The sequence below is a fragment of the Sturnira hondurensis genome, unplaced genomic scaffold (genome assembly GCF_014824575.4).
Source record: "Sturnira hondurensis isolate 20B ecotype Veracruz unplaced genomic scaffold, ASM1482457v3 Scaffold0017436, whole genome shotgun sequence".
NCBI lineage: Eukaryota > Metazoa > Chordata > Mammalia > Chiroptera > Phyllostomidae > Sturnira > Sturnira hondurensis.
In genome coordinates this window covers 17,823,028-17,850,210 of record NW_028090067.1, presented here as the reverse complement: position 1 = coordinate 17,850,210, position 27,183 = coordinate 17,823,028, and the positions used below count along the sequence as shown (strand labels likewise).

Below are 27,183 nucleotides of genomic sequence, written 5' to 3'. Positions count from 1 at the left end.
CCCATGACCACAAGGGAAGCGAGGCGGAGGCCCCCAGCCCAGTTACTGAGGGCTCGGTGTGGGCTGGTGGGGTTTGCTCCAAGCTGCCAAGGGGTGCCAAACAGGACCAAAAGCCAGGCATCCTGAGGCCCAAGGCTCTTCCTAATGGGCCACACTGTGTGGAGACAGATGGGAGGGCAGACTGCAGCCAGCCCTGTGTCTAGAATTCAGGAAGGTCACGAAGGTCACTGACTGGTTGAGATTTAGCCCACCTTTCGATTACGAACGTAAACAACAAACCACAGAAATCAGCAGTCACAGAGCCTGGGCTGGAGGGGAAACCAGAAGCTGTGCCCCTTACCTCCCTGGGTCTTTGGGGAAGGGTCCTAGCCTCTTAGGAGACAAGTGGCCATCTATTTACCTCCGCCACTATCCAGGGCCTCCTGGATCTTGTCAAACTCCTCCAAGTTGGATAAACTCTGGTCGTCGTCTGAGTAGGAACGATTGGCGTCGCCCTAGGAGACCATCCTTCACATTGGAATGCACGTCTGCTCAGCCCTTCCCTCCCTCGTGAACTTTCCAATGGACGTTTTGACTCCCATTTTACAAATGTGGAAACTGAGGCTCGGGGAAGAAAAGCGACAAGCTAACGGGGACCTAGATCCCTTGTCTGCCTTCCTGCAAGTTTCCCAAAGACTCAGAGAACACAGGAGGCAGGGTCCAGAACCCCAGGCCTTGGAGACTTGAGAATCTCAGAGATGGGGAGGCCTAGCCTTGCAGCCCTCAGGGAGAGGGCTTCCATTTCCATGCCTCCTGTGACGGGAGGCTCACTACTTCATTGACAACCCCCTCCTCTGGAGACTCGTCTGCTAGATGTTTGAGTTGCATCCCTCCCCCATCAAGACCCCCTCCCCTCACCCAGTCTCGTGCAGGCCCCGTGGGGGTGCTTCCTCCACCAGGGCCACAGTCACCTCCGCCTGGAAGCCTTCCACCAGGATGGCCACCAGCAGGTTGAAGAGCACATAGTTGCCAAAGGTCATGAGGGCGACAAAGTAGAGGGAGGCCCAGGGCGAGGTGGAGGCCATACCGTTGTAGAGGACGACGTTCCAGTCCTCCTGGGTGAGGATCTGCGGGGGAGGAGGGCGCGGCTCAGTACCAGGCGCCCCCAGGCCCCGCCCAGCCCAAGGCCGGGCGGACCCCTCCGGGTGGCACAACTCCGGGCACGCGGCAGCCCATGCACACCTGCAGCGTCCTCTCGCAGGTGCTCGGGCACACCCAGGCACCTGGAGTATCTCAGCTGTAGCTGGGGGAGTGCCCACCCGGCTCCGCCTCTTGCTCGCACACTCACACACACACACTGCTCGGCCTGCTGCCCCCAGCACACCCACAGCTCAAGCCCGTGTTGCAAGCCCCTGCCCCGACATTCACTCCCCGCTGAGTGCCACTTCCTCCTGCCTGCACAACCCCATCCTCTGCCTGCCCGTGCGACCTGCCTGCCCCACAGCACAAGCCCACCTTTCCTCCTCCCCCTGCTCCGCCCACCCCACTGCACTGTGTATACACACCCATTCCACCATGTCCACGTTCCAGGGAGAGCAGTCTCAAAGAAGAGTCCTAACATGCCCAAGGTCTCAGGCTGGGAGTGGACAGGCCAGGGATGAGCATCAGGCGGGCAGTCCAGCCCCCAGAGCCTGTCCTGCACGGGCCTGGCTACACACCCCAGACCTGCCCACTGAGCCACAGCTGAGGGCACCCCCCTGTCAGACATGCTTTGTGGGGTCTCCGAGGCTGGGAGCACAGACAAAAATCCATCCTGTTTTTTTGGATGGATGCATCCCCCATCACATACGGACACGCCCTCACCTGGAACACTGTGACGATGGCCCACAGCAGGGAGTCAAAGTTCTTCCTGTCGGGGACTGTGTCTCCCGTGTCCGTCCGGAGGCTGAATTTGCAGCCAAAGATGTGCATCCCAAGAATGCTGGGGGGGACAGAGGTGGCTCGGGGGACTCACAGACACCAAGCTCCGGCCCACTCACCTTGCGTCCTTCTCTGAACACCCCATTGAGACCGGAAGGCGCTGTCAGCCCCATTTTACGGGAGTGAACCCTGCCACTCAAAGGGGAAGTACTCGCCCAAAGCCATGGGGGAGTGAGTGATGGGGAACTCAACCAGCTACGCGCCCGCCTGTAGCCCCATCAGGCGTGGCCCCGGGGGGCAGGGCTCACCTGAAGATGAAGATGAAGAGCATGAGCAGCATGCAGAAGGTGGCCACGTTGTCCATGGTCTTCATGAGCACGACCAGCTGGCGCCGCAGCGCGGGCATGAAGCGCACCAGCTTCAGCACCCGCAGCAGCCGGAAGGTCCGCAGCACCGAGAGCCCGCCATCCGCCTGCCCCACGATCTCCCAGATGCTACACAGGGCGGGGCAGGGAGGGGCGGGAGGGGCGGGAGGCAGGGTGGAGACCAGGGCAGAGGAAAAGAGTTCCATCTGCTCACCCATTCGTTCACCCAGCCAATAACACGTCTCACAGGTCACTGCTGCTCGGGGCCCTCCCCCAGGGTGCCTAGGACACCCTGTCTGTGACAGAATTCAGAAGGCCCTTGAAGGTCCCTGAGCTCTTTTTGAGACTTAATGTTCTTTTGATTATGAATGGAAACAACAAAACACAGAAAATTAACAGTTCCTGTGACCCCGTGGTTAATGAAAATCACTGGCTTTACATCCCGTGGTGGCTGAAATAGGTATTTTCATACACAGTGTATGTTGATCCCTTCTTTGGGACGATGGAGTCCACACCCACTGCTAGACTTCGCGACTTAAGGCGTTAATCCAGCAGCACGTATATGGCTAAGTCACAAATTCTTAAATATTTTTGTTCACTGTGTTTCCATGGAACTGGCTTCCTTTGATCTTCCGTACTTCATGCACAGGCTGAGCCAGCCCCCTCTTCCCCAGCTCCGCCTCTGGGCCCACGGCCTGGGGGTGGGGTGGGGGTGCGGGGGGGGGGGCAAAGGCACCTGATGATAACGATGATGCTGTCGAAGATGTTGTAGGGGTTGCGCAGGTAGTCAAAGAGCCCGAAGGCGGCCAGCTTCAGTAGCATCTCCAGCGCGAACATGCTGGTGAAGACCACGTTGCAGATCTCCAGGACGTTGGTCAGCTCCTCGGGCTGCGGGGCATTGGGGCAGCGACGGGGACCCGTCAGGCAGCAGGCAGCCACGGGTCCCCCGTGGAGGCCCCTCGGCTCTGCGACCCCAGCGGAGTGGCAAGGCATGTGGCTGCGTGGCCAGGCAGGGTGGGGTCCGCGCTGGAAACCTAGCCCCACAGCTTTGAGGGCCTGACAGTTCTGCTGCCCCGGGTCCTGAGGGGCCCCCTGAGGTGGCGGGACCCCATGGGCTGACCCTCCACGAATTTGGAGCTGGTGCTATCGCTGCACAGGGAGGGAAGCATTAGGACACCCATTTCACAGTTTAAGAAACAGGTTCAGAGAAGGTCAATCTGCTGCCTGAGGCTGCAGAGCTAGTGAGAGGCAGAGCCAGGCTTCGAACCCAGGCCGCCTGGCACTCGGGCTCCCCCACCCTTCACCCTCTCCTTCCCAGAACTCCCTACTCAGCCTTCCCCTCTCAGTGCCTAGCAAGGGCCATCTCAGCACTGCAGTGTCTGGAGACCACGATGCCCTGGGAAGGGACACTGAGGAGCACGCCCCTACTGTGTGCCACATGGCTGTTCACTAACTCAAGCACCCTAGTCAGCGGGGCTCACTTCACCCACGTCCCACAGGAGAACACTAGGGCCCAGGAGAGTTAACAGTTAAAGCTACAACTAGTCACAAGGAGACCAGCCCCCACTGGCTACAGACCCACCCTCTGCCCAGACCCTGGGGCACCAGAGGGTTCGCCTCCTGATTTTTAGCATCAGGCGACACCCTGCAGATGGGACCCTCTGAGCGACCACAATATATGAAATAGGCTATAGTGTGGGCCACTAGTGGGGTCCACCGCACCCCTCCTTGGCCTCAGCTTCCTCATCCATAAAACAAGGGGGTGGAACGAAAGGTATTTGTTTCAAATTTCTCTGCTGAGGGCCACACTTGGCTCCAGCCCCTCTGTCCCCGCCATCGTCCCCCCTGGGACTGGGGCAGCGCCTGACTTCTACTCCCCGTGGAGCCAGGCTGCTCCCACCGCAACACGGACGAGGGAAGGGCCGTTGGATAGGCCTGACCACTAGCCCGTGCTGAGCTCGCCACCCGGCACACCCGCTGATCTCAGAGGACCTGGGAGGCCCCCGTAGGCGTCCCCCGCGGGGCAGATGAGGAGACGGAGGCTTGGTGAAGTGAAGGCACTTGCTCAGAGCCACCCAGCAAGGATGTGGCAGAGCCGAGCACTGAGCCAGGCCAGACTTCAAACTGCTTACCTGTTACACACACCGGGACCCCCACACACACCCCGAACTCCTCCATCCCTCCTCCACCCATTCACTAGGGTGGGCACTGAGCCTCCACTGTGTGCTGGCTCACGCTACCCAGGGGGGACAGAAGGAATGAGTCAGGACATCCTTCCCGCCCTCGGGAAATGCAGGCTCGGGTGGCAAAGCCCAACACGCAGGTGCTGAGATCAGGAAAGTCGAGAGTGGTCTGGGGACCAGTGGAGTCAGGAGCAGCTTCCTGGAGGAACTGACATCTCAGCAGAGACCTCAAAGCTGAGAGGGAGCAGGTGACAGGGAGAACAGAAGGCGACCAGGCTGAAGGCCCAGCCAGAGTCAGGGCAGGAGGGTGGGGGACACCATCCATCAGCACCGCCCACCCCAGCCCAGCCCGGCCCCTCTTCCTGGGACAGGGCACCTAAGGGGCCTGACTTTGATTCCATTTGGGTTAAGAGGAGGAAGAAAAAAACCAGCCAGCCGCTTCCCACCTGGTGCCTGGGAAATCTAATAAAAGTGGCAGTTCCTCTCCAGTCCGGATGAAAGGAGAAACCCCATTCCCACCTATGATTACATCTGACTCCCAAAGTGGTCCTGGCAGGGACCCCTCTGTGGGGAGGGGCTGGGGCCAGGCATCCGGGGCTAGTCAGGGCCCAGCTGCTGCTCAGGGCCACCAACCTCCCCGCCGCCGGCCAAATGACATTCGACACTGGGGAGATGAAAACTATGATGCTGGCGGTCCACCACTGCAGATCGCCCCACTCTGAGCCACACGCCGCACACACCCTCGGCCTGCAGGTGATGGCGAGCCCACCGCTCTGCCGGGAAGGTCACCCCCTCGTGGCCCTCCTCCCTCAAAACAGCTGTCTCTCTAGTCGAGTGCACACCTGCTAATCTCTTTTATGATGGATCACCTATCACTCCTGAGAACATTTTTCTGGGAGAGAGACAGTGAGTGGGAGAGACAGACAGACAGATGAATATAGACACTCAGTGAGACCAAGGTAGGAGAGGGGTATGTGGAGAGAAGCAGAGACAGCACTGAGAGCGGTGGGCAAAGAGAGACAGACAGACAGACAAGTACAGACATGGGGAGTGAGAAGGAAGGCAGGAGTGCAGAGATAAGACAGAGAAAACACAGATCAAAACATAATGGACCAAGATCATGACCCTGTGGGAGTCAGTCAGGGCCAGAAAGTGAGAGTGTAGGCAGGGCAGACAGACAGACAGAGGCTGCGGAGAAGCAGCTGGAAAGGGCAAAGACCCACCCAGTGAAGGAGGAGATGCCCAAGGGCAGAAAAACCAGGTTAAACCAGAGGCAGGAGGGTGGGGTCAGGTGAGGAGGGGCTGCAACCCGGAGGTGAGTCCAGAAGCGGAGGGAGGTGGGCAGGGGCAGGGCCAGCTCCTCCCTGCCAATGCCAGGCCTGGGAGGCACCAGGCAGCCCAGTCCTTGGCCATTTCTGCAGGGGCAGGAAAAGACTAGTGGGCAGGAGCCTAAACTGCCCCCAGGAGCCCTGGAGCCCAGACCATCCCCACAATAACCATGGTGGCTGGTGCTAACATCTCCCACGTGCCAGGTGGCACCAGCCCTTCCCACGAATTATCGCATCTAAGCCTCAAACGTCACCCTGCAGTATCCCCATTTCAGAGGCAGGAAACCTGAGGCCCAGCACCATGGCTGGCCTGTGGTGGGATCAGCTCTCAAACCCAGGTCTCAAACCCAAACCCTCCCTGTGGTCCAGGCACCTGCTCTACTTTTCTGCCCTAAGGGTCCAGTTCAGCACAGACATGTCACTGCCCTGCTTACAAGCCTTCCGTGGGCCCACTGCCCTAAGGACAAAGCCAGCCTCAGGACCCTTCGTGGATGGACAGCTCCCCAGCCTCCTGGGCTGTCTGCCTTGCCCTGGGGCGCAGGCCCTTCAGGGGGACGCCTGTGCTCCTGGGCCCTGCCCCTGCCTCTCTCCTGTTTCACTGATGGAATCTAGTCTCCTTCGGCATCCATCTCCAGCACCACCAACTGTGGGAATCCTTCCCTGACTGCAACCTACGTTGGTGCCACTCTCCCCCAAGGCAGCACAGAGCTGGGACGTCAGGCACCAAGCCACCCCAGCCTCGTCTTCCCAGGCTCACTCCAGACCTGGGTCAGCTGTGACTTGGGGGCTGCTGGAGGGAGAGGAAGGCCTGCTTTGACCCGTCCACTGGTCTGGAGGCCTCGAATGCAGCCCCGGGGAGCTGGGACCAGTGCACGTGCCCTGGCCTGGGTCACCCCTGCCCCAGGAGACTCCCCGTACCCCTCCCCTGCCCAGAGGGACAACACCCTCTGTATTTTGTTGTCCGACTTGGAAACCATCCTCCAACTCCAGGACAGCCTTGCCCAGCTCAGGAGTGGTCACTGGCCTAGACAGGGGACAGCCAGGAGAGAGAGAAGGGGAGAAAGACGTTGCTCCCAGTCCCCGTTCCTCCTCCTGTCCACTCTGCGGGACCCCAGAGCCCAGCTCTAACAGCCACTCACCATGCCACCTGGGGCAAGCCACTCCGCCTCTCTGAGCCTCAGTTTCCCCATCCGCCCAGTGGGGTTAAGGCACCCACTCTGCCTCTGCACAGGGCTGCCATGAGGGTTGTCGGGGAAGAGATGCGACGAAACACGACTGCAGGTGCTGACGAAGGGCCCGGTGCCCAAGCCGACCCTCCCACGTGCTCGTCGCGTAGCCTCAGTTACAGACAGTTCTGGGCCCATCTCCTCCCAGGATGGTGGGGGCTGGGGGCACACTTCGGCACCCTCTGAGGCCTCGTGGGTCACAAGCAGGCCCCTGCCTGGCAGACACTCCCTTTAACCTGTCACTCTCCCAGGCCAGTACCCGAAGAGACTAGCGTCTGTGGCCATGAAGAACCTGGTGATGCCCCCTCGTGACTTTGGCAGCAGTGGCCACCTAAAGGCCACAGGCAGCTGTGAGGTCACCTCTCACTCAAGCACTGTGATCAGAGCGGCTGGGGTGGGCCCCACGTCACAGATGGAGTAAGGAGGCCGTGGCCAGGCCCTGTTCCCTCCTCTCACCCCGCCACCGTGGTGGCCACACCAAGCTCTTTGCCAGCAGAGAGGGCAGCTGGGAGAGGCAGGCGCCTAGGATTCCTCCCCTCAAGGTCGCCGTCCCTGCTGGGGTGGAGGCGGGCCATGCTCACCTGCTTTCTCCGGCCCCTCCCCTTCTCCCCCTGCCCCTCCCCTTCTCCCCCCTGCCCCCTTGAGGCCCCGAGCTCCCTCTTTCTGTGCAAACCACTCAAGGCAGCTCCAAATAAACACGGGGCAAATCATTTCCCACTGAGCCACATCTGGGAGTCGGTGGGCTGAGGGAGAAAAAATGCCAGCAGCCCACAGGCGGGCCTGCTCGGGGCTCTGCCGAACACTGGCTGCCACTCAGAGTTGCTTTAAAAAGAGTGTTCTTAAAATTCTCCCTCCCCCTCACTTTTTATTTAATTAATTTTTGAGGCTCCAGATAGCAGATGGTAAACTCACCCCAAAAGTGGGGGTATAAGGCTCCAAGGAAAGTTTCAAAATAATTTCTAACTAGTGAGCACCTACTATGTACTCACTTAAGGCATTTCACCTCCCCAGTCACTCTGTGAGAAGGTTGTGAGGACTTAGTACACCGTGCAGGCTCAGGACCTGGCACTTAGTAGGTGCTCTGTTAATGGGAGCCAATTCCTCTGAGGGAAAGGGCACAAAGCTAGGATACCTGCTTCATAGACAAAGAAACTGAAAATGCAGACAATTGTACTTGCACAGAATGCAGACAACTGTATTTGAACAATAAAATAATTTTTTAAAAACCTGAGGCAGACCCCGTGAAGGGGCAGGAGACTAGCCAGTGAGAACTGCCTATCCCAGCTTGGTAGGGACCCTGGGGGTGCCCGTAGTGCCAGAGAGCTGAGGCCCCACCATATTCAAGGCTGGAGAGCTTGCTCAAACAGGCTATGGCAGAAGGAGTGAGGGGGACAGGCCCGGCAGGGAGACCCTGAGCTGGCTTGGACAGGGACCATGGCCTGGCCTGGGGCTGGGGCCAATGGGTGGAGGGAGAGGCTGGGCCCAGAAGACAGAGCTGCCCAGCTGCTGTGTTGCCCTGGAGGGAACAGCTGAGAAGACATGGGCCAGCAGCACAATGGCAAACAGGCCTCTGAAGAATAACCCTGACTTGTAGCGTATGCCAATTTCCATGGTGTAAATACTTCCACTGTGGCCAGTTTCAAGCTAGCAACTGTGTTTAGGCAATGTCCTTGCAAAATTCCTGTGTTAGAAAACTGCTCTTGCAAGGCCTCCCCAGGAAGCCACTGGCACAGACAGTGCCCAGGCTCTGGTGTAGCAGGACTGTGACGGGCCCTCCTGGCGCTGCCCCACTGGATGGAGCCAGCACCCCCACGGCACGGGGTCCCCGTGGGGCCTTCCCCTGGAATGCTGGCCTCCTGCAGGGAGGAGGCAAAGGCCCCGAGGCTGGACCCCTGGCAAGAGGATCCGGGTGGCCTGTCTCCCCAGCTTTACTGTGCAGACAGCCTTCCCCCAGCCCTCCCCAAAGACCTTTTTAATTAAGCCAGAATGGCTGGTAAACCAGCAGCTCTGAACAGAGTGTCACGGCAGCCCCAGGGGCCGCATTTAAGTAAATTGAATGGGGCCTCTGCTTGGCGAACTAATGAAGAGGGAAATGAGAGCGTGGCCTACCGCAGGGCACAGCAGGCGGGTGGGAGGGCAGGGCTCTGCAGAGCGGGGCTGCAGGGAGGCAAAGAGGCTTCCAAATCCTGAACCCTGCAGTGAGGCCTTGGGCCAGCAATCTCCCCTCCCTGGGCCTCAGGGTCAGCTGCCAAGTGGGAAGCCCTCCCTGGGCTGGGGTCACCTACAGGCCAGAAATGCTGGGAGCCAGAAAATGGTGCTTTCCCAAGTGGAGCCAGGGTGAAAGTGTCAACCAGGCTGTCACCTGGGTGTGACCTATGAACTGGGGACATCTGGGTTGACCACCCCCCCACAGCCCTCCATCTTGTGTCCCCACACAGAGTCNAAGTGGGAAGCCCTCCCTGGGCTGGGGTCACCTACAGGCCGGAAACGCTGGGAGCCAGAAAATGGTGCTTTCCCAAGTGGAGCCAGGGTGAAAGTGTCAACCAGGCTGTCACCTGGGTGTGACCTATGAACTGGGGACATCTGGGTTGACCACCCCCCCACAGCCCTCCATCTTGTGTCCCCACACAGAGTCTCCTCCCCTCTTATACACAACTGCCCCAGGTTCCTGTCACCTCTGGGAAGCCATCCTCTCTCCCGGGGGCTATTCCCCCTGGGGAGCCCCTTCTCTGAACTCCCCTCACCTCTGGACCCCTGGCTGTGCCCCCGATGGCCTAAGGGGCCTGGGATACACAATTCGACTCAGGCAACATCTCCGCCACCCCCTGCAGTGGGGCTGAGGACAGAGGAATCCACAGGGTTGGCCACAGAGCCACCCTCAGTGCCGAGGGGGTAAGTGGGGACACTGGGGACCGGAGTACGAGGACGCCGTGTTAGCGGATTGCGAAGTGTGGTGTGAGCCGAGGGCAAGGGGAGCTGCGGAAGGCTGTGGGCAGGGGGGAGCCCAGCCTCTGGAAACCTCTCTCCTGCCGTCCTGGGGAGAACGGACAGGAGGTGCACATGGAGAAGCAATGAATGGAAGTTCTATTGAGCAGCGACTGACAGGGGGTCTGCGGGGGTGCGCGGGGGTGCCCCGGGTTCCTGCCTAGCTGCTTAGGAGGCAAGGACCTGGGTCTGCCTCACTCTCACCCCAAGTGGGCCAACCCCTGCCCTGCTGCGCATGAGCACTCGTTCACCCACGCAGCAGACGCCTGGGCCCCCTCCTCTGTGCTGGGCCAGGGCTGGGCAGCAAGGCCACGGGGGGAACTGGACGCAGCCCCGGCGGGGGGGGAGACAGACAGACGTGGGTGTTCGACACACTGAGGTGGGTGAGGCTGGCTGGTGCCCCCGCCCCCCCGCCCCGCACCCTGCCCCACTGGCCTGCTCGTGGTGCTCGATGCCCATGCTGACGGTGTTGACCAGGATGGCCACCATGATGCCGCGGTTGAAGTACTTGCTGTCCACGATGCCTCGCAGCTTGGCTCGCGTCTCCCGCCACACGTCCCCACACAGCCAGGAGGCCCCATCCATCTGCTCCTCCTCGTCCTCCTTCCCCAGCCCTGAGGAGGCCCCCTCCTCACTGTTCCGGGAGCCATCCCCATCGGCCTCGTCCTCTCCGCCTCCAGAGCCTCCTGAGCCCAAGCCCTCCTGGCCCGAGTCAGTACTGCCCAGGCCTGAGGGCCGCTGGCCCACCTCGTGCTGGCAGCGGGGGCAGCTGGCGGGGTCGGAGGCCAGCATGGCAGAGATGGGCTGCACCAGTGTGTGGGGCGTCGGGTCCAGTGGGTTATGTCTCGGGCACAGCTCTGAAAAGCAAACAGAGGGCACACTCGAGGTCTCAGAGGTGGCAGCCCCTGTCACCACTGGGCCCAGGGCCTAACCCTGGGACAGAGCTGCATGTGGGCATCAGGCCCTTGTGGTCTGCCTGGATGTGCCAGCCCCACCCAGAGGCCAAGTGGCCTGTGATTCCCAAGGAAAGGGTTTTGCCTCCTGGGCTTTGTTTGCCCCTGTGCCAAAGCGGGGTCGAGGGGTTTCCTATTGGTTAATATGCATGATGTGCCTAGAACAGTTTCTGAGACGCACATACACGTTAGCGGTGCTTCTTCATCACTTCCTGGCCTGTGGCCCTGGGCTAGTCACTGAACAGACCCTCCCCATACCCTGCCCCTCCCCACAGTCCTGGGTTCTGATATCACAGAGTTTGGGAAATAGCTGAAGAGTTTCTCAAAGAGCCAGACCAGTGTGGAGGTGGACGCCCCTCGGAGGAAGCCTAAGTGGCCCTGGTGGCCCTCAGTTCCCCCGCCTTCACAGGGGGCCTGTGTCCCAGGGAGGGAGGGAGACAGGAGCCCCTGGCAGGGAGCGAGCCCTCTCCAGAAGGCCCCCAGAGCTCCGTGGCACAAGGGAGGCAGGTCCAGGGGAAGGAGGCAGGACAGGCCCCCAGGGCCAGACGGGGGTGAGGGGGTGAGGGCGGGGGCTGCTGGAGCCTTCATCACCTCACCACCCAGGGAGGGTGAGAAAAGCCTGGGCCACGCTTGGACCTGAGCCAGCAATCTGCAAACCATGTCAAAGGCAGTTGGAGAGGCTCTCTCTGGGTGGATTGGTTTCTTCTTTGTGTTTGTCTGTACTTTCCTAGAATAAACACGCTTTGCTTGTGTAAGCAAAAATAACTTTGTTAAAGGGAAATAAAAACATATAATGTCTCATTTCTACACTTGCCTCCGAATAGATCCAATGCCCTAGCCAAGGCCTCTGACTCATTCATCCGGGGAGCCAGGGCAGGGTGATCAGAGGCCCAGGGATGGGTTCCTCCTCAACTGGGGGACAGGGCAAAGCCCCTCCTCCTCCCACCCCACCCCCCACACGGACTCTGGGCTGGGCTCCCTGATGCAAAGTCCTGGGCTGAGAGGGATGGCTCCCTCCAGAAACACCCCTGGGACCTCCCTCCACGCAGGTCCCCGGGACTAGGCAACGGACAGTAACAGGAATCCTCTTGCAGTGAACTCCCCTTCCCGCATCACCCAAGAACGCCAGGTGCCAGCCTCACTCGGTTCGCCTGCCCCAACCTCAGGTTCCCAGAACAGGAGAGCTTCAGGGGTAGGGCCTGGACAGGCTGACCCCCACTGCACGTGGCCTCCCGCTCACATTCCAGGGGGACACTGAGGCCTGCAGCAGGCCCAGGGCTGTCCCAGGCCACACACCAGCACCCACTCTGGGGCACAGCCCCACTACCTGCTGACTTCCTTCTTAGCACCAAGTAGGGCAGGACTGGGCCTGGGGTGGGCCCCCTACTGTGGCACATTTGCCTCCTCCTGGGGCTCACATCCCCCTGGAGGTGGCTCTACTGAGCCAGAACTCGGACATTATCCTCTTGGGGGACAATACTGTCCACTCTGCCCCTCCTCAGGTCTCTTTGAACCGCGCACCCTTTCTAAGCCTAACGTGCTGACTCTCAGAAACAGCCCATGACGATCAGGACAGCAAAGAAGTGGACTGGAGGCAGGAGGTCGCAGAGTGGCACCACTGTCCCCAACGTGCCATGCCTTCACAGGGTGGCTGGCCCCTCTATTCCGGGTAGCCACTGCTAGCAAGCACGTGGGGACGGCAGGACCCTGTGTGGAGCGCTCCTCCAGGGCCCGGGCTGGGTCCCCTGAGGCCAGAGCCAGCCCAGGCCAGGTGCTGGCATGGCAAGTGGTCAGGAAACAGGGAGGGAACCAAGGGTGCGGGCTGGAGCCCTAAGGGGAGACCTGGGTTCTCAGCCTACTGGGCTGGCCGGCTCCGCTGATGCTGGGAAGACAGGGGGACATCCTTGCAAACAGTGCCATTTGGGAGTCTCCAGTTGGAAGGCCACGAGGCCCACGTGGGGCCCCCTGGAGGCCACGGGAGGCAGGGCCACTTACTGAAGTGCCTGGGCTCCTTGGCGTGGGGGCCGGGCTTGGTGGAGGTGGGGACCCCCGGGCCCAGGGCCTGGCGCCGGCTCCGCAGGGCCTGGTAGAGGCCCAGGGCACGGCGCTTGGCCTTGCGCAGGATGTGGCAGACGTACTGGAAGATCTCCTCATAGCAGTCGCCGGGCTCGGCGTAGCTGGCCACCGTGCTGGAGGACAGGTAGCGCTGCCGCTGCTCCAGCATCAGCCGGTGCTCCCGCTGCTTGGTCTCCGAGAACTGGGTCGCTATGACAACGAGGCACAGGTTGATCATGAAGAAGGAGCCCACCTGTGACCAACGGGAGGAGAGGACAGGGACGGAGGGGACAGAGAGGTGTGGAGAGGCAGAAGTGGGGGTGGGGCAAGAGGGCGACAAGAGAGATGGAGAGAGACAGGGACACGGAGGGGGAAACGGAGTGATGAGGCAGGCGAGGAGCAGAGGGATGAGAGGCAGGAGGGGAGAAAGGAGGAGGGACAGGGACAGATACGAGACAAGACAGGGAAAGGACAGAGCGGGAGGCAGACAGCCAGAGGTGGCCAGGTGCACAGAGACACAAGGACAAGGAGAGACACCAAGAGAGAAAGAGACAGGCTCGGAGGGGACAGAAGCAGAAGGCACAGAAGATGCAGAGTGACAGGAAACAGGGAGACAGAGCAGGAAAGGAGGGTGGGGGCCCGGAGAGACGGGAGGCACGGCACAGGTAGGGACAGGAAAAGAGCGCTGAGGCCCAGCTCCAAGGGGAGCTCACAGCCGCAGGCGGCAGTGGCCCAAGCAGCTCCCCAGCTCCCCCCTGGAACCTGCTTCCAAACCTGCCCCCCTTTGGCCCCCCAGGCTCTGGCCACAGCTGCCCTCCCACTGGGGACATTGCCACTGAGGCCAGGAAGGAAGGCACAGCCCCTCTCAGGCTGTCCAGGCCCCAAGTTCCACAGCAGCCCTGCCCTCTCTCTGACCTTGCCTTAGGCCCCAGATGGGCGTCCACACAAGAACAGAGAGGCATCCCTAAGAACGGGTTTGCCTCTGTGGCTCTATCTGGGCTTGGGTGGGGTGGTGGGAGAAGCTATCCAGTTAGTGCCAGAGTCCTGCCACACCTCAGCCCCAGGACTCAGCTCCAGGGGCCCCTCCTGCTCTGGGTTCCAGAAGGCGAGCCCTCCCCTGGCATTTGCTAAGCCTTTGAATGGGCTCAGACCCTGCCAGTGGGGGTGGTGGCTGTTCCTTCCAGGCTGTCCACCTGGAGGTTCCTGCAGGCTGCAGCCCCAGTCACCGATTCACCCTTCCCTCCTCTTCCCTACAACATGGCTGGGGAGCTGGGGTTCTGCAGCCTCGAGCTGGGTCCTACCAGGCCCAGAGGATTCTGGGAAAATTCCCAGGTAAGAACATGCCCCATTCTCTCACTCTCCCAGTCATTTCCTTCACAAGCATTTCCTGGAGACCTGCTCCACTCCGGACCTGTGTGAGGGGGACAGATCCTGCCCTGTGGAGCTCACACCTGTCAGCCTCCCACCCAGCCTGCCTCTGCCGCTGCCACTGCCCTGGGGAGCCAGGCAGCTCCGCATGCCCTCCGGACCACCACCTCCCCCTCTGCAAAATGGAAGGCTCAGGCAAGACCAGCTTAGAACTTCTCCTTGCACAGGGAGCACTGAGGACCTGGGGCTGAGGGCTGAGGCCTCCTCCCCCGCAGGGCATCCCAGCCAGGCACCTCACCACTCTGGGGCACCTGCTCCCCACCTGAGGAACAAGCAGGTGACACTGTATGGCCCGGGTTGAGGGAGTAAATGACAGCATAGTTGCTTGGGCTCCATCTGGACTGTCATTGTCCCCCATTTCACTATGAGCTCGGGAGCGACGGAGCCTGCTGTGGGTCTCGTGGGTGGTTACCCAGGCCAGAATCGGCACCAGGGCACTCTCCAGCCTGCCTCTGGACTTGGAGACTTCTCTAGCTGCCCCAGAGCTCTTCGAGCCCCCTGCTGGAGGAGTGAGTCTGCTGCAGGGTCTCTGGGAACACCCCTGCCCAGAAGGCTCTTCCTCTGGCTGTCACATCCACTCCCCCTTTCCCCACCCGTGAGCCTTTAAGGCTCAGTTCTGGTGTCACCTCCTCCAGGAAGCCTCCCACTCCCCACTTCTTCTCTGAGGTGGGTTAGAGGCCTCCTGGGGTGTCCCTCTATCATGGCTCCTAAGATGCTGTCTGGTCACTGCCTGCTGTAGCCCGCCTTGTCCCCAAGACGGTACGCCCCTCCAGGGCAGGCCCGTCTGACTCGCTCTCGGCTCCGGGCACCGGGCCTGGCACAGTGCAGGCATCCCTGAGTGTGCTGGGGGCAGAGCCAACCAGCGGATGAGTGGCAACACTGAACAAAGCCTGCGCCCACCTCCTCTACCCTGGGGGCCTCCTATGGGTCCACGGCCCGGCCTCCCCAGGAAGACATCAGAGCAAAACCAACAGCAGGTGGGTCATCTGTCAGCTTGCTCTGAACCCCCAGGACAAGGTCCCACCAGCCCTGGACGGGGTGCTGCTCCCTCTCCCACCACCAGGAAGCCAGAGAAGCCAGCTCACAGCAGCAGCTGGAAGGCGGCATCGACTCTCCCAGGAGTGAATCACCTTGACATCTGGGGACTGTGTGGGGACTGTGGCTGCAGCTACAGCCAGGCACAACACAGCGGATGAGCTGGCTCTGGGGAGACTGTGGGGGGAGGGCAGGAGGGGCTGGCCACAAGGGGGCCCTGTGCAGCAGACGGAGCCCCGCCTTCAGCTCCCCGTCACCCCCACAAGGCAGGGCTGCCTGAGGGGTGGGGTCCCTCCCAGAGTTTCCCTGGAGCTCCACCAGGTCATAGCAGCCTCAGTCTCCTCTCCAAACCCTGCTTGGGAAGCAGCACGGGCCTCCGTTTCAAATCACCCTGTCTTCCCGCCCCGGAAACAGAGGGGTAAGCCGAAGCCCTGGAGAAGCTTCCACCCTGGGGCTACACGGGGCTCAGGTCCATGAAACACATGTATCCCAGAGACTAGGAGGCAGAGAAACAGGAGCGGGGCCACGGGGTGGACTCAGATGCCAGGAATGAGAAATGAAGACAATCAGAAGTGACGGATGCCTCCAGCCACTGCCCCCAATGCGTCCTTTCAATCACCAGCTGCTGAGCTGCATTTTAAAAATCGCCACCCCTACTCTCTCCCACCCAGCTCTTCTGGCTCTGAGGAGTTCCCTGGGGACCCCCAAAGAGTCCAACCCTGCCCCCCAGTCCATGAGTCCTTGAGCTTGCCTGGAGAGGCCAGCGTCCCTGACACTTACTATGATGAGCAGGATAAAATAGATGAAGTTGTAGAAGGAGTGAGCATCCATCACATAGTACATGATCTCCACCCAGCCTTCCAGAGTGATCACCTGCAGCCAGGATGGGGCAGACAGGGGGAGAGCCTGAGCCAGGCTGAGCCTCAGGAAAGGCAGGCAGCAAAGGCAGAGCCCCTGACAGGGGCCCTACTGTGTGCCAGGACGCTTTATACACGCCACCTCTCAGGGCAGCCATCTTCACCCTCATTGTACAGGTGAGGACACCAAGGTTCAGAGACGGTAAGGCACCTGCCCAAGGGCACACAGCCAAGGAGTGGAACTTGACCTGGTCCCTGTCGAGCCAGAGCCCATCCCCTTTCCAGTCTACCACACCAAGGTGGGAGGGCTGGCCAGAGGGGTCCCTGGGCTCCAGCTCCAGCTCATCAGTGGGCCACTTTCTAACCCTCAGCTTCTTAGGTGTGTGGGACTAACGGAGACCCCCTAGCAGGGCTGGGGGCAGTTCAGCCGCTCCTGGGAGTGTGGCCATGACGCAGCTAGTGGGACTCTGTCCCCACATACTTCCCCCAGAAAGGGAAGCAGAGTAGCTTTGGGCAAGACAGACACAGGGTCCTCCCCAGGGCTGCTGTCTTGTTCTCTTCCCACAAGGAAGGACCCACTGGGCAGCCCACCCACCCTGTCCCACAGGAATAACCCAGCAGCTGCTGGGCTATGATCACATCTCGCCTGGGAGCCCTGAATCCTGCGATCCTGCCACTCCCCAGAGCAAAGTGAGCAGGCAGCTGCCCCAGTGAGGCCCCAGCCCCTAGGGGCCGCTCCCACTGCCCTCTGCTGCCCCCGCTTCTTCCCTGACAGCAGCGAGGTAGCCCTCACCCAGGGCGCACTGCACACTGGGCTGGCCGTTCTGCTCGCTCTGCCCCCACAGCGGCCTCACCTGGAAGATGACGATCCAGGCGTAGCCGATGTTGTCGAAGTTGATGGCGCCCTTGTGGGGGTTGGCGCTGCCCGTGCGGCACACATTGTAGTAGCGGTTCCAGTTGACGCAGAGCCCGCTGGCATTGGGGTCCGGGCGCCCTGGCCCGAAGTCGTAGACGTCGTCCTTGGACAGGCAGCACTCTCGGCCCTGCTCCTTGAGCGGGGGGATCTCGTGGCAGCCCATGATGCCGTTGTCCCCCGAGAGGGAGCAGATGAAGGGCATCTCGTCATCCTCCTCCGGCTGGTAGTAGGGGGGCAGGGCCACATCCCCTTGTCTGTCCACAGACGATAGCGGTGGGAAAGGAGAAGAGGGGTCACTGCTTTTGCTCTGGGCCTCGGCACATGCCGGTCCCTCCACCTGGGACACCTTTCCCAACCTCTGCCATGGCCACAGAAATTCCCCCGGAACCACTGTGGTCCGTTCCGGGGCCGCCCCACCCCAGGAGGCTTCCCCGAGGGATTGAGCAGAGCTGACCCTGGGCCCCGGGGCCAGCCGTGCCCTTCACCTGCCTACACTCCTGCTCCTGGGGCACCTGCACCCAACTCCACCGGGCACTTTTAGGACAGGAACCGGGGCTCAGCTCCCCCAGTCCCCACCCTGTATGGATGGCGCAGCATAGGCACTCAATAAACAGATGCCGAATTTCGCTGACCCACCCTTCGGGACTGTGGACGGGTCGCTTCCCCTCTCCAGACCTCAATTTCCCATCCGTAAAACAGAGATCATGATCCCTGCCCTGCCCTCCTGAAGGGCTGGTTCATCTACGATTCACTGGAACCTCCACCAAAATCTCAACAGGCTTTTGTCCGTGGAACCTGGCCAGATGGGTCTAGGATTCACCTGGATGAGGGACCAGTTGAGACAATTTTTTTAAAACAAGAAATACGAGCCCAGTCCAGCCCTACATACAGCAAAATACTCTATAGCTACTCATACAGCGATATATAACCAGAACAGAGAGATTCACGGACCATCACAGCGCACAGAACAAACGCGTGTATGAAAGAGAACTTGACGTAGCACAGAGATGCCTTTCAGACCCACGGGGAACGAAGGGACCAGACACCCAGTGGCGTTGGAACAACTGCGATCCATTTGAAAAGTAATGAAGAGAGATTCCTGACCTCACACCATAAACACAAACACGCTTCCTGAATACTTGGCATCAAAAGAAAAAAAGAATGTCAATTTCTCATCATTAATTATTTATATTTTGGATATATTAGCTTAAGTAAAATATATTGGAAATTTTTTTAAAAAACCAAACTTCCAGTGGATTAGAAAGCACAATGTTAACTCAAGATAGACAAGACCAAGCTAAGAACCGCATGATTTCATTCATAGTGGGATATATAACTGAAACTCAGACACAGCAGTATGGCAGTCACCACAGAGGGAAGAGGGGAGGGGCAGTAAAGGGTACAGGGGGGCCAAATATATAGCAACGGATGGTGATTTGGGGGGTACAGTGCACGATGCAGACCAGGTACCATAGAAATGTACGCTGGGCGCCTGTAGGGCCCCACTGACCAGTGACACCCCAATACATTTACCTGTTAAAAAAAAAAAGATAGGTAAGGCCTTCCTGGATAAGACACACAAAATCCAAATTCCACAGAGAAAAAGGTCAATATTGACTATGTACGAATGTCAAATTTCCAGGAGAGGAACCATGGCACACAAAGTAAAAAGACAAGCAACCAACTGAAGTAAAAGGAAGGCAAACTTTTTCTGTCAAGGGCCAAACAGGAAATAGTTTTCTGCAATCCATATGGTCTCGGTGCCAGGTACTCAACTCTGCCCCCAGTGCGTGTGAAAACAGGCATGGGAAACAGGAATGGTGGGTGTGGCTGTGTTCCAATAAAACTCTATTTATAAAAATAAAAACAAAGTATTTGCAACATATAAAACAGATGAAAGATAACTAGAGCATCTTAAATATCTCCTATAAGAAAATTAACTCAGTAAGAAAAATAAATCAATAAAAAATGAAAAGAACCCACTAGGGGGAAAAAAGGACAAAAGAACAAAAATTCACAGAAAAAATGAGAATGGCCAACGTGCAGGAAGAGACGCTCACCGCCCACAGGAGAATGCAAACGAAAAGAACACTGTGGTCATTTACATCCATCCGAATGGCACACATTTCAGGGTTGACAGTGCTGAGTGTGCAAGAGGGTGCGTGCCAACCGACACGCTCACACACTGTTGGTGAGAGCGGAAACTGTACAACCGTTTTAGCGGGCGCTTTGGGAACCTCCGTCAGCAATGAACACGCACACACCCACCCAAACACCTACGGACACCTGCCTGCAACGGAGGCCCCACGGCAGCTCAGCGGAGGCAGGGAAGGCTCCTCAACCAACGAAACGGGGCAAGGGGACATCGGGGAAAGCGGACCCCACCCCCACCACGTACCATCCTAGAACCTTTCAGACGGAACGTGGTGCTAAACAAGAGCAACAAGAAAGCTTCTAAAAGTGACCGTCGGAGAATATTTTCATGGCCTTGAGTGAGGAAAAGGTTTCTTAAATAAGACGCAAAAAGCAGTACTTTAAAAATGATTGATAATCTGGACTTCATTACCACTAAGAGCTTCTGAGAGTGAAAATGGAAAACTCAGACTGGAATAAAATACCAAATGCCCCCCACAGGGCTCAGATCCAGAACATAAAGAACTACTACAAATTTACGGGAAGAAAGACAATGCTATTTCAGGATGGCTAAAGACCGTAACAGACACTGTTCAAGAAGATACGCAAATGGCTGATAAAACACAAAAGACACCTACCATCATTAGTCATCAGGGGAACACAAGTTAAAACCAGTCGGAAGCAACGCCGAGTTTTGCCGAGGATGTGGGGCGACCGGAACCCTCAGACTGCCCTAGCGGACGCTGAGTGCGACCGTGTGGGAAAACAGGGCGGCAAATGCACTGGAGCAAGGCACACGCACACCCCTCACCCGGCAACTGCACTCCCGGGCGTTTACCCAAAAGGAAAGGGTGGCTATATCCACCCAAAGACAGATACGAGAACATTTATGAGTCATGACGCCCCCCAAACCAGAAACAACCCAAATCAACAGCAGAGTGGGAAAAGAACCGGCAGAACCCTCACTGCCGGGAACGACAGAGCAGGAGCCGCTGCCATGCGGCAGCCTGGATGAATCCCACAGACGTATCATGCGGAGCCCAGGAAGCAGCCACAAAAGGTAACGTCCTGGACGATTCCATGTAAAGAAGCCTCAGAAACAGGCACGACAAACCCACGGTGGTAGAGGTCAGAACTGTGGCTGCGAGGGGTGAGGGGGTCGTCCCTGGAAGGCACAGGAGGGAGCCTTCCCCGGCGCGGAAGTTTCCCTGGGAAGAGGGACACACTGCACACCCAGGGAAAACTGCCTGGGGCTGCACATGTCATGCCCGAGCCTGCCACTAGATGTGATTTATATCTTAACAAAAAAGTATTAAAAAGGTACGAAAACTTGGACCAGCAATTACGGGCCTAGCCACGGAGCACCTGTGTACACCAGGCGCCCTGCAGCCTTGCATGTCAGAGCGAAAACACCCTCTTCTGCTTCGCCTCGGGCTCCTCCAAAAGCCAAAACTTCGTTTCCGTTTAATCAGCTGTTGACAGGCACACCTGAGGAGCAGCCCACATCCCCCCCCACACACACACCGCTCTTAGACACAAGGGGGCCGCACGCGTGTTGACCCTTCCTGGGTGACTCAGAGTCACTCATAGGAAGGACCGGCTGCGCTCTAAGTACAGCACCAGGTTCCACGTCTGCTTCTGAGGGTTTTCTGTCTGCTCTCTCCCTGGTGGCTTCCTTTCTTCCTGGGTCTTTGCTGCCCTTCTCCCTCCCACCCCACCTCCTTCTACACTGGGCCCCTAAACAACGCAGAGATTGTGCGGCCCAAAACCCACGCGGAGCTTCTGACTTCCAAAAACCTTAACTACTAATGGCCTACTGCTGACCAGACACCTTACCAATAACATAAACAGTCGATTCACACATTTATATTGCATACCACAGTCTTACAATAAAATAAGCTGGAGAAAAGAAAATGTCAATAAGTAAGTCCCAAGTTTCGTCTGCAAGTTTTCTCAAACTGTCGCATGTCTTCACAGAATTTTTGCTGGGAAAAAGACTGTGTAGGAGCGGAGCTGCGCGGGTCAAAACTGTGTTGTTCACGGGTCGGCTCAGTTCGCTGCTTCCACTCTGTTGGCCCCGATTCCCAGTTACCAAGTTAAAACTCTGTATTAAGTACGAGTCCCTGGGCGCTGGACGAGCATCTTTGTGGTTTACTCCTAGATCGAGAGTTGGTGGTAGAAATTTTGAGAGCTTGGGGGCCTTCTGTGCTCATTTCAGTGTCCAGCTGTTTGGGGGGACCCACCACGAACTCACCTCGGCACGTCCCTTGATCTCCCCATACCACTGGGAGCCAGGATTGGGACCGGGTGCTCAATGGGGAGACCTTCCTAGCCCTAAAATATTCAGCACCACAGGGCCCAGGGAAAACTGGCCAGGAGGCCCGCGGGGGGCGGGGCCTGACTCACATGGTGAAGTTCTCCTCCAGGAAGCAGCGGTTGCGCAGCAGACCAGCCCACAGCTGCACGCCGATGATGCCGAAGATGAAGAAGACAAAGAAGCAGAGCAGGAGGACGTTCCCCAGCATGGGCAGCGTGTCCAGGAGCAGGTTCACCAGGATCCGCATACCTGGGAGGCCGAAGGGTAGAAGGTTGTCAGACAGGCCGCAGAGCGGACAGGAGGACAGGAGAGCAGGGTCAGAGGAGCAGAGGGGGCAGTGAGAGCAGCGGTCGGGATGCATGGCCAGGGTTCCTCTCTGCTCCCTGCCTGCTCAGTGGCCACCAGAGGCCTTCTCCTTGGCGTCTGCCCCACCACCCAGAGGCCATGCAAATGGCTCTGGGCCCCAACACACTTCCACTAGATTGTGGTTGAATAAGCAGGCACTTATGAGCATCTTTTACGTGCCAAGCAGTCTTCTGGGTAATGCACAAGTATGACCTCCCTCAGTCTTCATGACAACTCTGTGAGTTTGGTAACTTTACCCCATCTTTACAAAAGAGGTAACTGGAGGTTCATCGAACTGAAGCTCCTTGCCCAAGCCACATAGCCAGAAAATGGCAGAGTCTGGATTTAAACCAGGTGTCTTGACAGTACGCCTAGCACTCTTTGCAGTATCCAGGGCCTGGGGCCTAGGATGGCTCACCTCACTACGCCCCGCACCCACCCAGGATGGGCACAACCAGTGCCTAATGAAAGCGTCCTGAATGCCCTTCATCTCCAGGACAGCTAGCGGTCCTCTGATCACACCAGGATGCACCAGTACCAGCAAGAATCACCCTGGTGACCCAGCCNCAGAAAATGGCAGAGTCTGGATTTAAACCAGGTGTCTTGACAGTACGCCTAGCACTCTTTGCAGTATCCAGGGCCTGGGGCCTAGGATGGCTCACCTCACTACACCCCGCACCCACCCAGGATGGGCACAACCAGTGCCTAATGAAAGCGTCCTGAATGCCCTTCATCTCCAGGACAGCCAGCGGTCCTCTGATCACACCAGGATGCACCAGTACCAGCAAGAATCACCCTGGTGACCCAGCCCCTTGCATGACAGAACCAGGCAGAGCCACCTACAGAAGAGACATGGCCAGAGAGGGACTCAGCTCTGGCCTGATGTCAAAAGCAGCCTTTTCCTTTCCTGAGAAACAGCGGCGATGAACCAGTCAAGCCAGTGGCAAAAAGAGGAGAAAATGGGGAGATGGGTGTGGAGAAAGGAGTCCCCAAGGAGGCAACCGGGTGACCTGAGGCGGGTTTCAGGCAGATGGGGGAGGGAGCAGAAAGTGTTAGTCACATTCTGAAGTGGTTGCCATGCTGAAACCCGGCGGCCTCTGGCTCACAGAGATCCCGGTTCAAATCCTGCCCTGATGGCCTGTGGGACCTTCAGTCTGTCCCTTTCCCTCTTGGAGGATAAGGCCTCTCAGCAAAAGGGCCCAAGAAGACAAGAGCCACCCTGCAAAGGCCCCCAGCTCAAGGGCCACACCCCCCAGAGGAAATGGAGAACACACCCAGCTTCCAACCCCACCCCTCACCCTTAGTCAGCCTTCACATCTGTCCCCCCATCCTTCCTGTCTGCCCCCTCGGGCCCTGGGTTGCCTTTTCTCTCTCCACAGCTTCAGTCCCCCACCTCACAGCCCACCTGTGAAGGTGACCCACTCTCCCCAGTGTGAGTGACAGCCAGCAGAATGACTTCAGTGTGTTACCCTCCTCCTGACTCCGCACATGGAGGTCCAGCTGCTCTAACCACTGGAGAACCCACAGAAGCACAAGGCCCAGGCAAGTGGGCCCCCTCTGTGGTTTTGTCCAGCCACCTTTTCCAGTCCTGGGCTGACATGGAGATCACATGACCCAGGCCTGGCCAATCCAAACTTTTTGTTCCCCCAGCCCCAGGGTATTGGTCCAGGATGGGCATGTGACCTGAGCCTGTGACAGACAGGGGGTGATTCCTGACAACAGGCACTCTCTAAAACACAAATCTGGACACATCACCACTGTACATGAAAATCTCGGGTCCCCATCACCTACGGACGCTGTGGGGTAGGTCCCCAGAAGGCAGCTCATGAGCCCTATGAAACTGCTGTAGACGAGGCAGGTATGATGCCACGGGTTTTTCTGGGAGAAGGTCCACGAAAGTGTCTACCACTCCAAAGAGGGTCAAACGCTGGTGTGTCACCTTGGCTGCACGTCCCCCCAAGACCTTGTGAGGTCCAACGCCGCCTACCCCTCTAGATTCATCTTCCTCCCCCCACCCCCTCCCCCTCTCTCACCAGACTGCGCCCTGTGCAATACCAAATTATCCGAAGTTCCCTAAACACACCATGGGTTTCACACCTCCATGCCTTGACTCGTGTTATTCTCTCCCTTTCTTCCATGTCTCTTGTGCCTGGAAAACCCTGCTCGGCCACCACAGCCCCGCTGAAGCTCGACTTTCTCCCTGTGAAGCCTTCCCATACGATTTCCCACTCCATCCCAGGAACAGCCCATCCCTCTCCCCTGGCCCTGGGCAATCTCGGCACTGCTGACCGAGCCTGGGCCACGGTGTAGGCTGTGCAGGCCCGTCAGCATCTGGTCTTCTTCCAGCCCCGGTGCACAGCTGCCGGTTCACCCTCCCGTCCAGTCCACTGGGCTATAAGCTCCTGGGCCTGTGTCCGGGGCGCCCCAGGCTCCCGGAACCCAGCAGGTCCTGGCCCAGAACAGAGGCCCACCCCGTGTCCATTGGGTGATGGCTCATGAACACCTGAAGGGGTAAGTCGTGAGGAGAGAGCGGCAGCTAGGACACGGGGGAGGGGAAGACGGGGATAAGAGCAGTGGCCTGTCTGGGTTTTTGCTCATTCCTGGCATGATGGTGAGGTGGTTTTTAACAAGGGTCATTATTTGGGGTGTGCATCAGGGTCTCTGTGTGGCGTGGCTCCCAGTCGGTAATGAGTGCCCACCCCCACCCTCCCTCCCCACAAACTAGGCCAGCCCCCCCTCAGAAAGGCAGCGGAGCTCCATTGCAGGCAGCTGCCTCCAGCTGAGAGCAGAGCATGGTAAGTGAGGACCCAGCACCCCAACTCCCCACATCTGTGTCCCCCAAAAGTGTAGCCAGGAATGTTGGGAGGAGGGAAGCAAAAAAACAGATCAAGTGCCTGCTAATCCATCCCAATGTCAACCGAGTCATCGCAGGCCTTTCTGGGGTCCCACCAGCCGCTCACGCACCAAACACCCACCGGCGCGGCTGCATGCCGGGTGCGAGGCAGGACGCTGCGGTCCGAGGTGCACAGGTCCCATTTTCCACCCCCTCGGAACTAGCAGCAAGGAGACGGGACTTCAGGTGGGTGGAAAAGGACCGTGCCCAGGCTGGGGCAGCTGTGGGCACTTTCCCGAGGGTCTGACTTGAGTCGGACCCTTCTCATAATGGGAGCTTGTGACAAAGGCACAGAGGGTGACCCTCCAGACAGTGTGCCAGGGAGTCTAAGGAGTGTGGGCTCTATGCTAGCTGACCGGTAGGGGAGGCCAGCCGGCAGACTTCTAAGCAGGCCGAGCCCTGGATGGCCTCTGAGGTTGAAACAAGAAGGGGCAGTCCCAGAGGCCACGGCAGAGGCTGGAGGCAGGCCCAGAGGGCCATGCAGCGGCTGCAAGAAGGGGCTGGACCAAAAAGGCCTCAAGAAGGCAGGAGGCGGCTCAGCGCAATCCAGGCGGCTCAGCGCAATCCGCGCCTGACTGCTCCCCGGGGCCCAGCCTTTGTTGCCCAATTAATTACATTTCCCTTTTCTCCAGGATATGAAAGTTCTGAATGGCTCCTGAAAACCTGCCCGCCTGGCTTCCCTGAATGGCAGCCGGATCCCTCCTCCCCCACCCCCTCTCCTGGACTGGGCCCCAGCTCACTTCACAGTCCTCCCAGGGAGTCCCCGGGCCATACTTAGCTAATCGGGGACTAAGAATGAGCCTATCGCTGCCATGCCAGGGTCAGGGAACCATGGAATTAGGGAGTCATGGAGGAGCCCCCGAGACCCTGGCTAACCCTCCTTTCATGCCCACAGTCCAGTGACCAGCCAAGGCAAGTAGGATGTTTCCACTCTGCCCTCCGTTCCCCTGGCACCTGGCACTGGAGATGGAGGCGGAGAGGGGAGAGAGAAAGAGAAGGCTGAGGAGAGGGGTGGAATGTGGGACACGGGAGCAAGAGAGGAGCCAGGACATCTCCAAGATTAGGGGCTCCAGGCCAGAGGCATGGTGGCCAGAGGCCATCAGTGAAGATGTTCAGACATGTGGAGTTTAGGGTGCCTGGTGTATATCCATACAAAGTTGTTCCATAAGATCTCGGGGTCAGGGGTTCAGGAGAAAGGAGTGTGGCCTGGAGCATCACGTGAGTGGCACCAGAGGAGAGACGATCTCTGGATGGATGTCCTTTCAATCAGGAGCTAGGAGGAGACAGATGACAGATGGGCGAACGGACGGAGCTACTCAACCTCTTCACCCCCTTTCTCCAGGGACCCTGAGACAGGACCCTCTGTTCTAAGGGAAACTGGGCAGCAGCCAGGCATTGGTGGCATTGCCACCACTGGTGGCAGTAGGGGACCTGGGAGGAGAGGGCAGGTAGGCTTCCTGACCGGCACCGCCCCTGGAGGCCCCGGTCTCTCTGCAGACAGGTGCTGTCAGCCCAGATTAGCTCGGCCACGCTGCCAGGCCAGCTCAGGTGGAAATAGCCCCCCTCACAGCAGCTTCTGCCGGGGCTGCAGCTCACAGCCAAGAGGACGGGCCGAGGGCAAGAGGGCCTGAGGCTGCAGCCTGGCCATAGGGTCCCCCTCTCTCTCTGGTCTGGCCAGGGGAGTGGAGGGTGCTGAGTGACCAGGAAAGGCTGCCTGCTGCTCCCACCACTGACAGCGCCCCCTGGTCAGGAGCACAGTGGGTGCCCAGGAGGTCAGGCCACGCAGCGTACAGTCCAGCCCCAGATACAGCTGCTGTCCCAGCCCAGATGGGGCACCGATGAGTTGATGGGGCCTCAGCACCCATTCCTGCCATAGGAAACACACCCCAGCCCAGAAGTGGGCAGCCCTGCACCCTCCATCCCAGGAGAGGCTGTGAGCCCCTTCCCAAGGCCATCATGCCCATGGCCTTGGGTGTGTGTCTGGCCCGGGTCCCACGGAAGTGCCCTGCACCCACTGTGGCACAAAGATCTACTCATTCTTCAAACGTCTTGACCCCACTCTTCTGTGAAACCTCCTTTAAGTACGTGGAGGCCCTTCCCCTTGGCCTCCACTGCCTCCATCAGAGCACATGTCCTACTGGCCCATCGCCCCGGCTCACGTGTCTGCCCGCGGAGAAGGGGCTGTATCTGAATCTTCTCCAAGACCCAGGGCCTGGCCTGGTGGCTCCTTTGGATGGAGAGATGGATGGATGGATACATAGTGGC

The 27,183-nt window shown here is 58.8% G+C and overlaps 1 protein-coding gene across 1 annotated transcript in view; it reads right to left on the bottom strand.

Annotated features, from left to right (window-relative positions):
- Window positions 1-27,183, bottom strand: part of CACNA1I (calcium voltage-gated channel subunit alpha1 I) — a 94,885-nt gene that overhangs the window by 28,075 nt on the left and 39,627 nt on the right. Inside the window, exons 5-14 of the mRNA XM_037068184.1 lie at window positions 21,770-21,929; window positions 17,169-17,484; window positions 16,238-16,330; window positions 12,935-13,247; window positions 10,422-10,843; window positions 3,001-3,152; window positions 2,208-2,393; window positions 1,843-1,960; window positions 951-1,106; window positions 401-494 (exon numbers count right to left, since the gene is read on the bottom strand). Coding sequence (XP_036924079.1) covers window positions 401-494; window positions 951-1,106; window positions 1,843-1,960; window positions 2,208-2,393; window positions 3,001-3,152; window positions 10,422-10,843; window positions 12,935-13,247; window positions 16,238-16,330; window positions 17,169-17,484; window positions 21,770-21,929 — 2,010 coding nt within the window. The remainder of the gene's footprint in view (window positions 1-400; window positions 495-950; window positions 1,107-1,842; window positions 1,961-2,207; window positions 2,394-3,000; window positions 3,153-10,421; window positions 10,844-12,934; window positions 13,248-16,237; window positions 16,331-17,168; window positions 17,485-21,769; window positions 21,930-27,183) is intronic.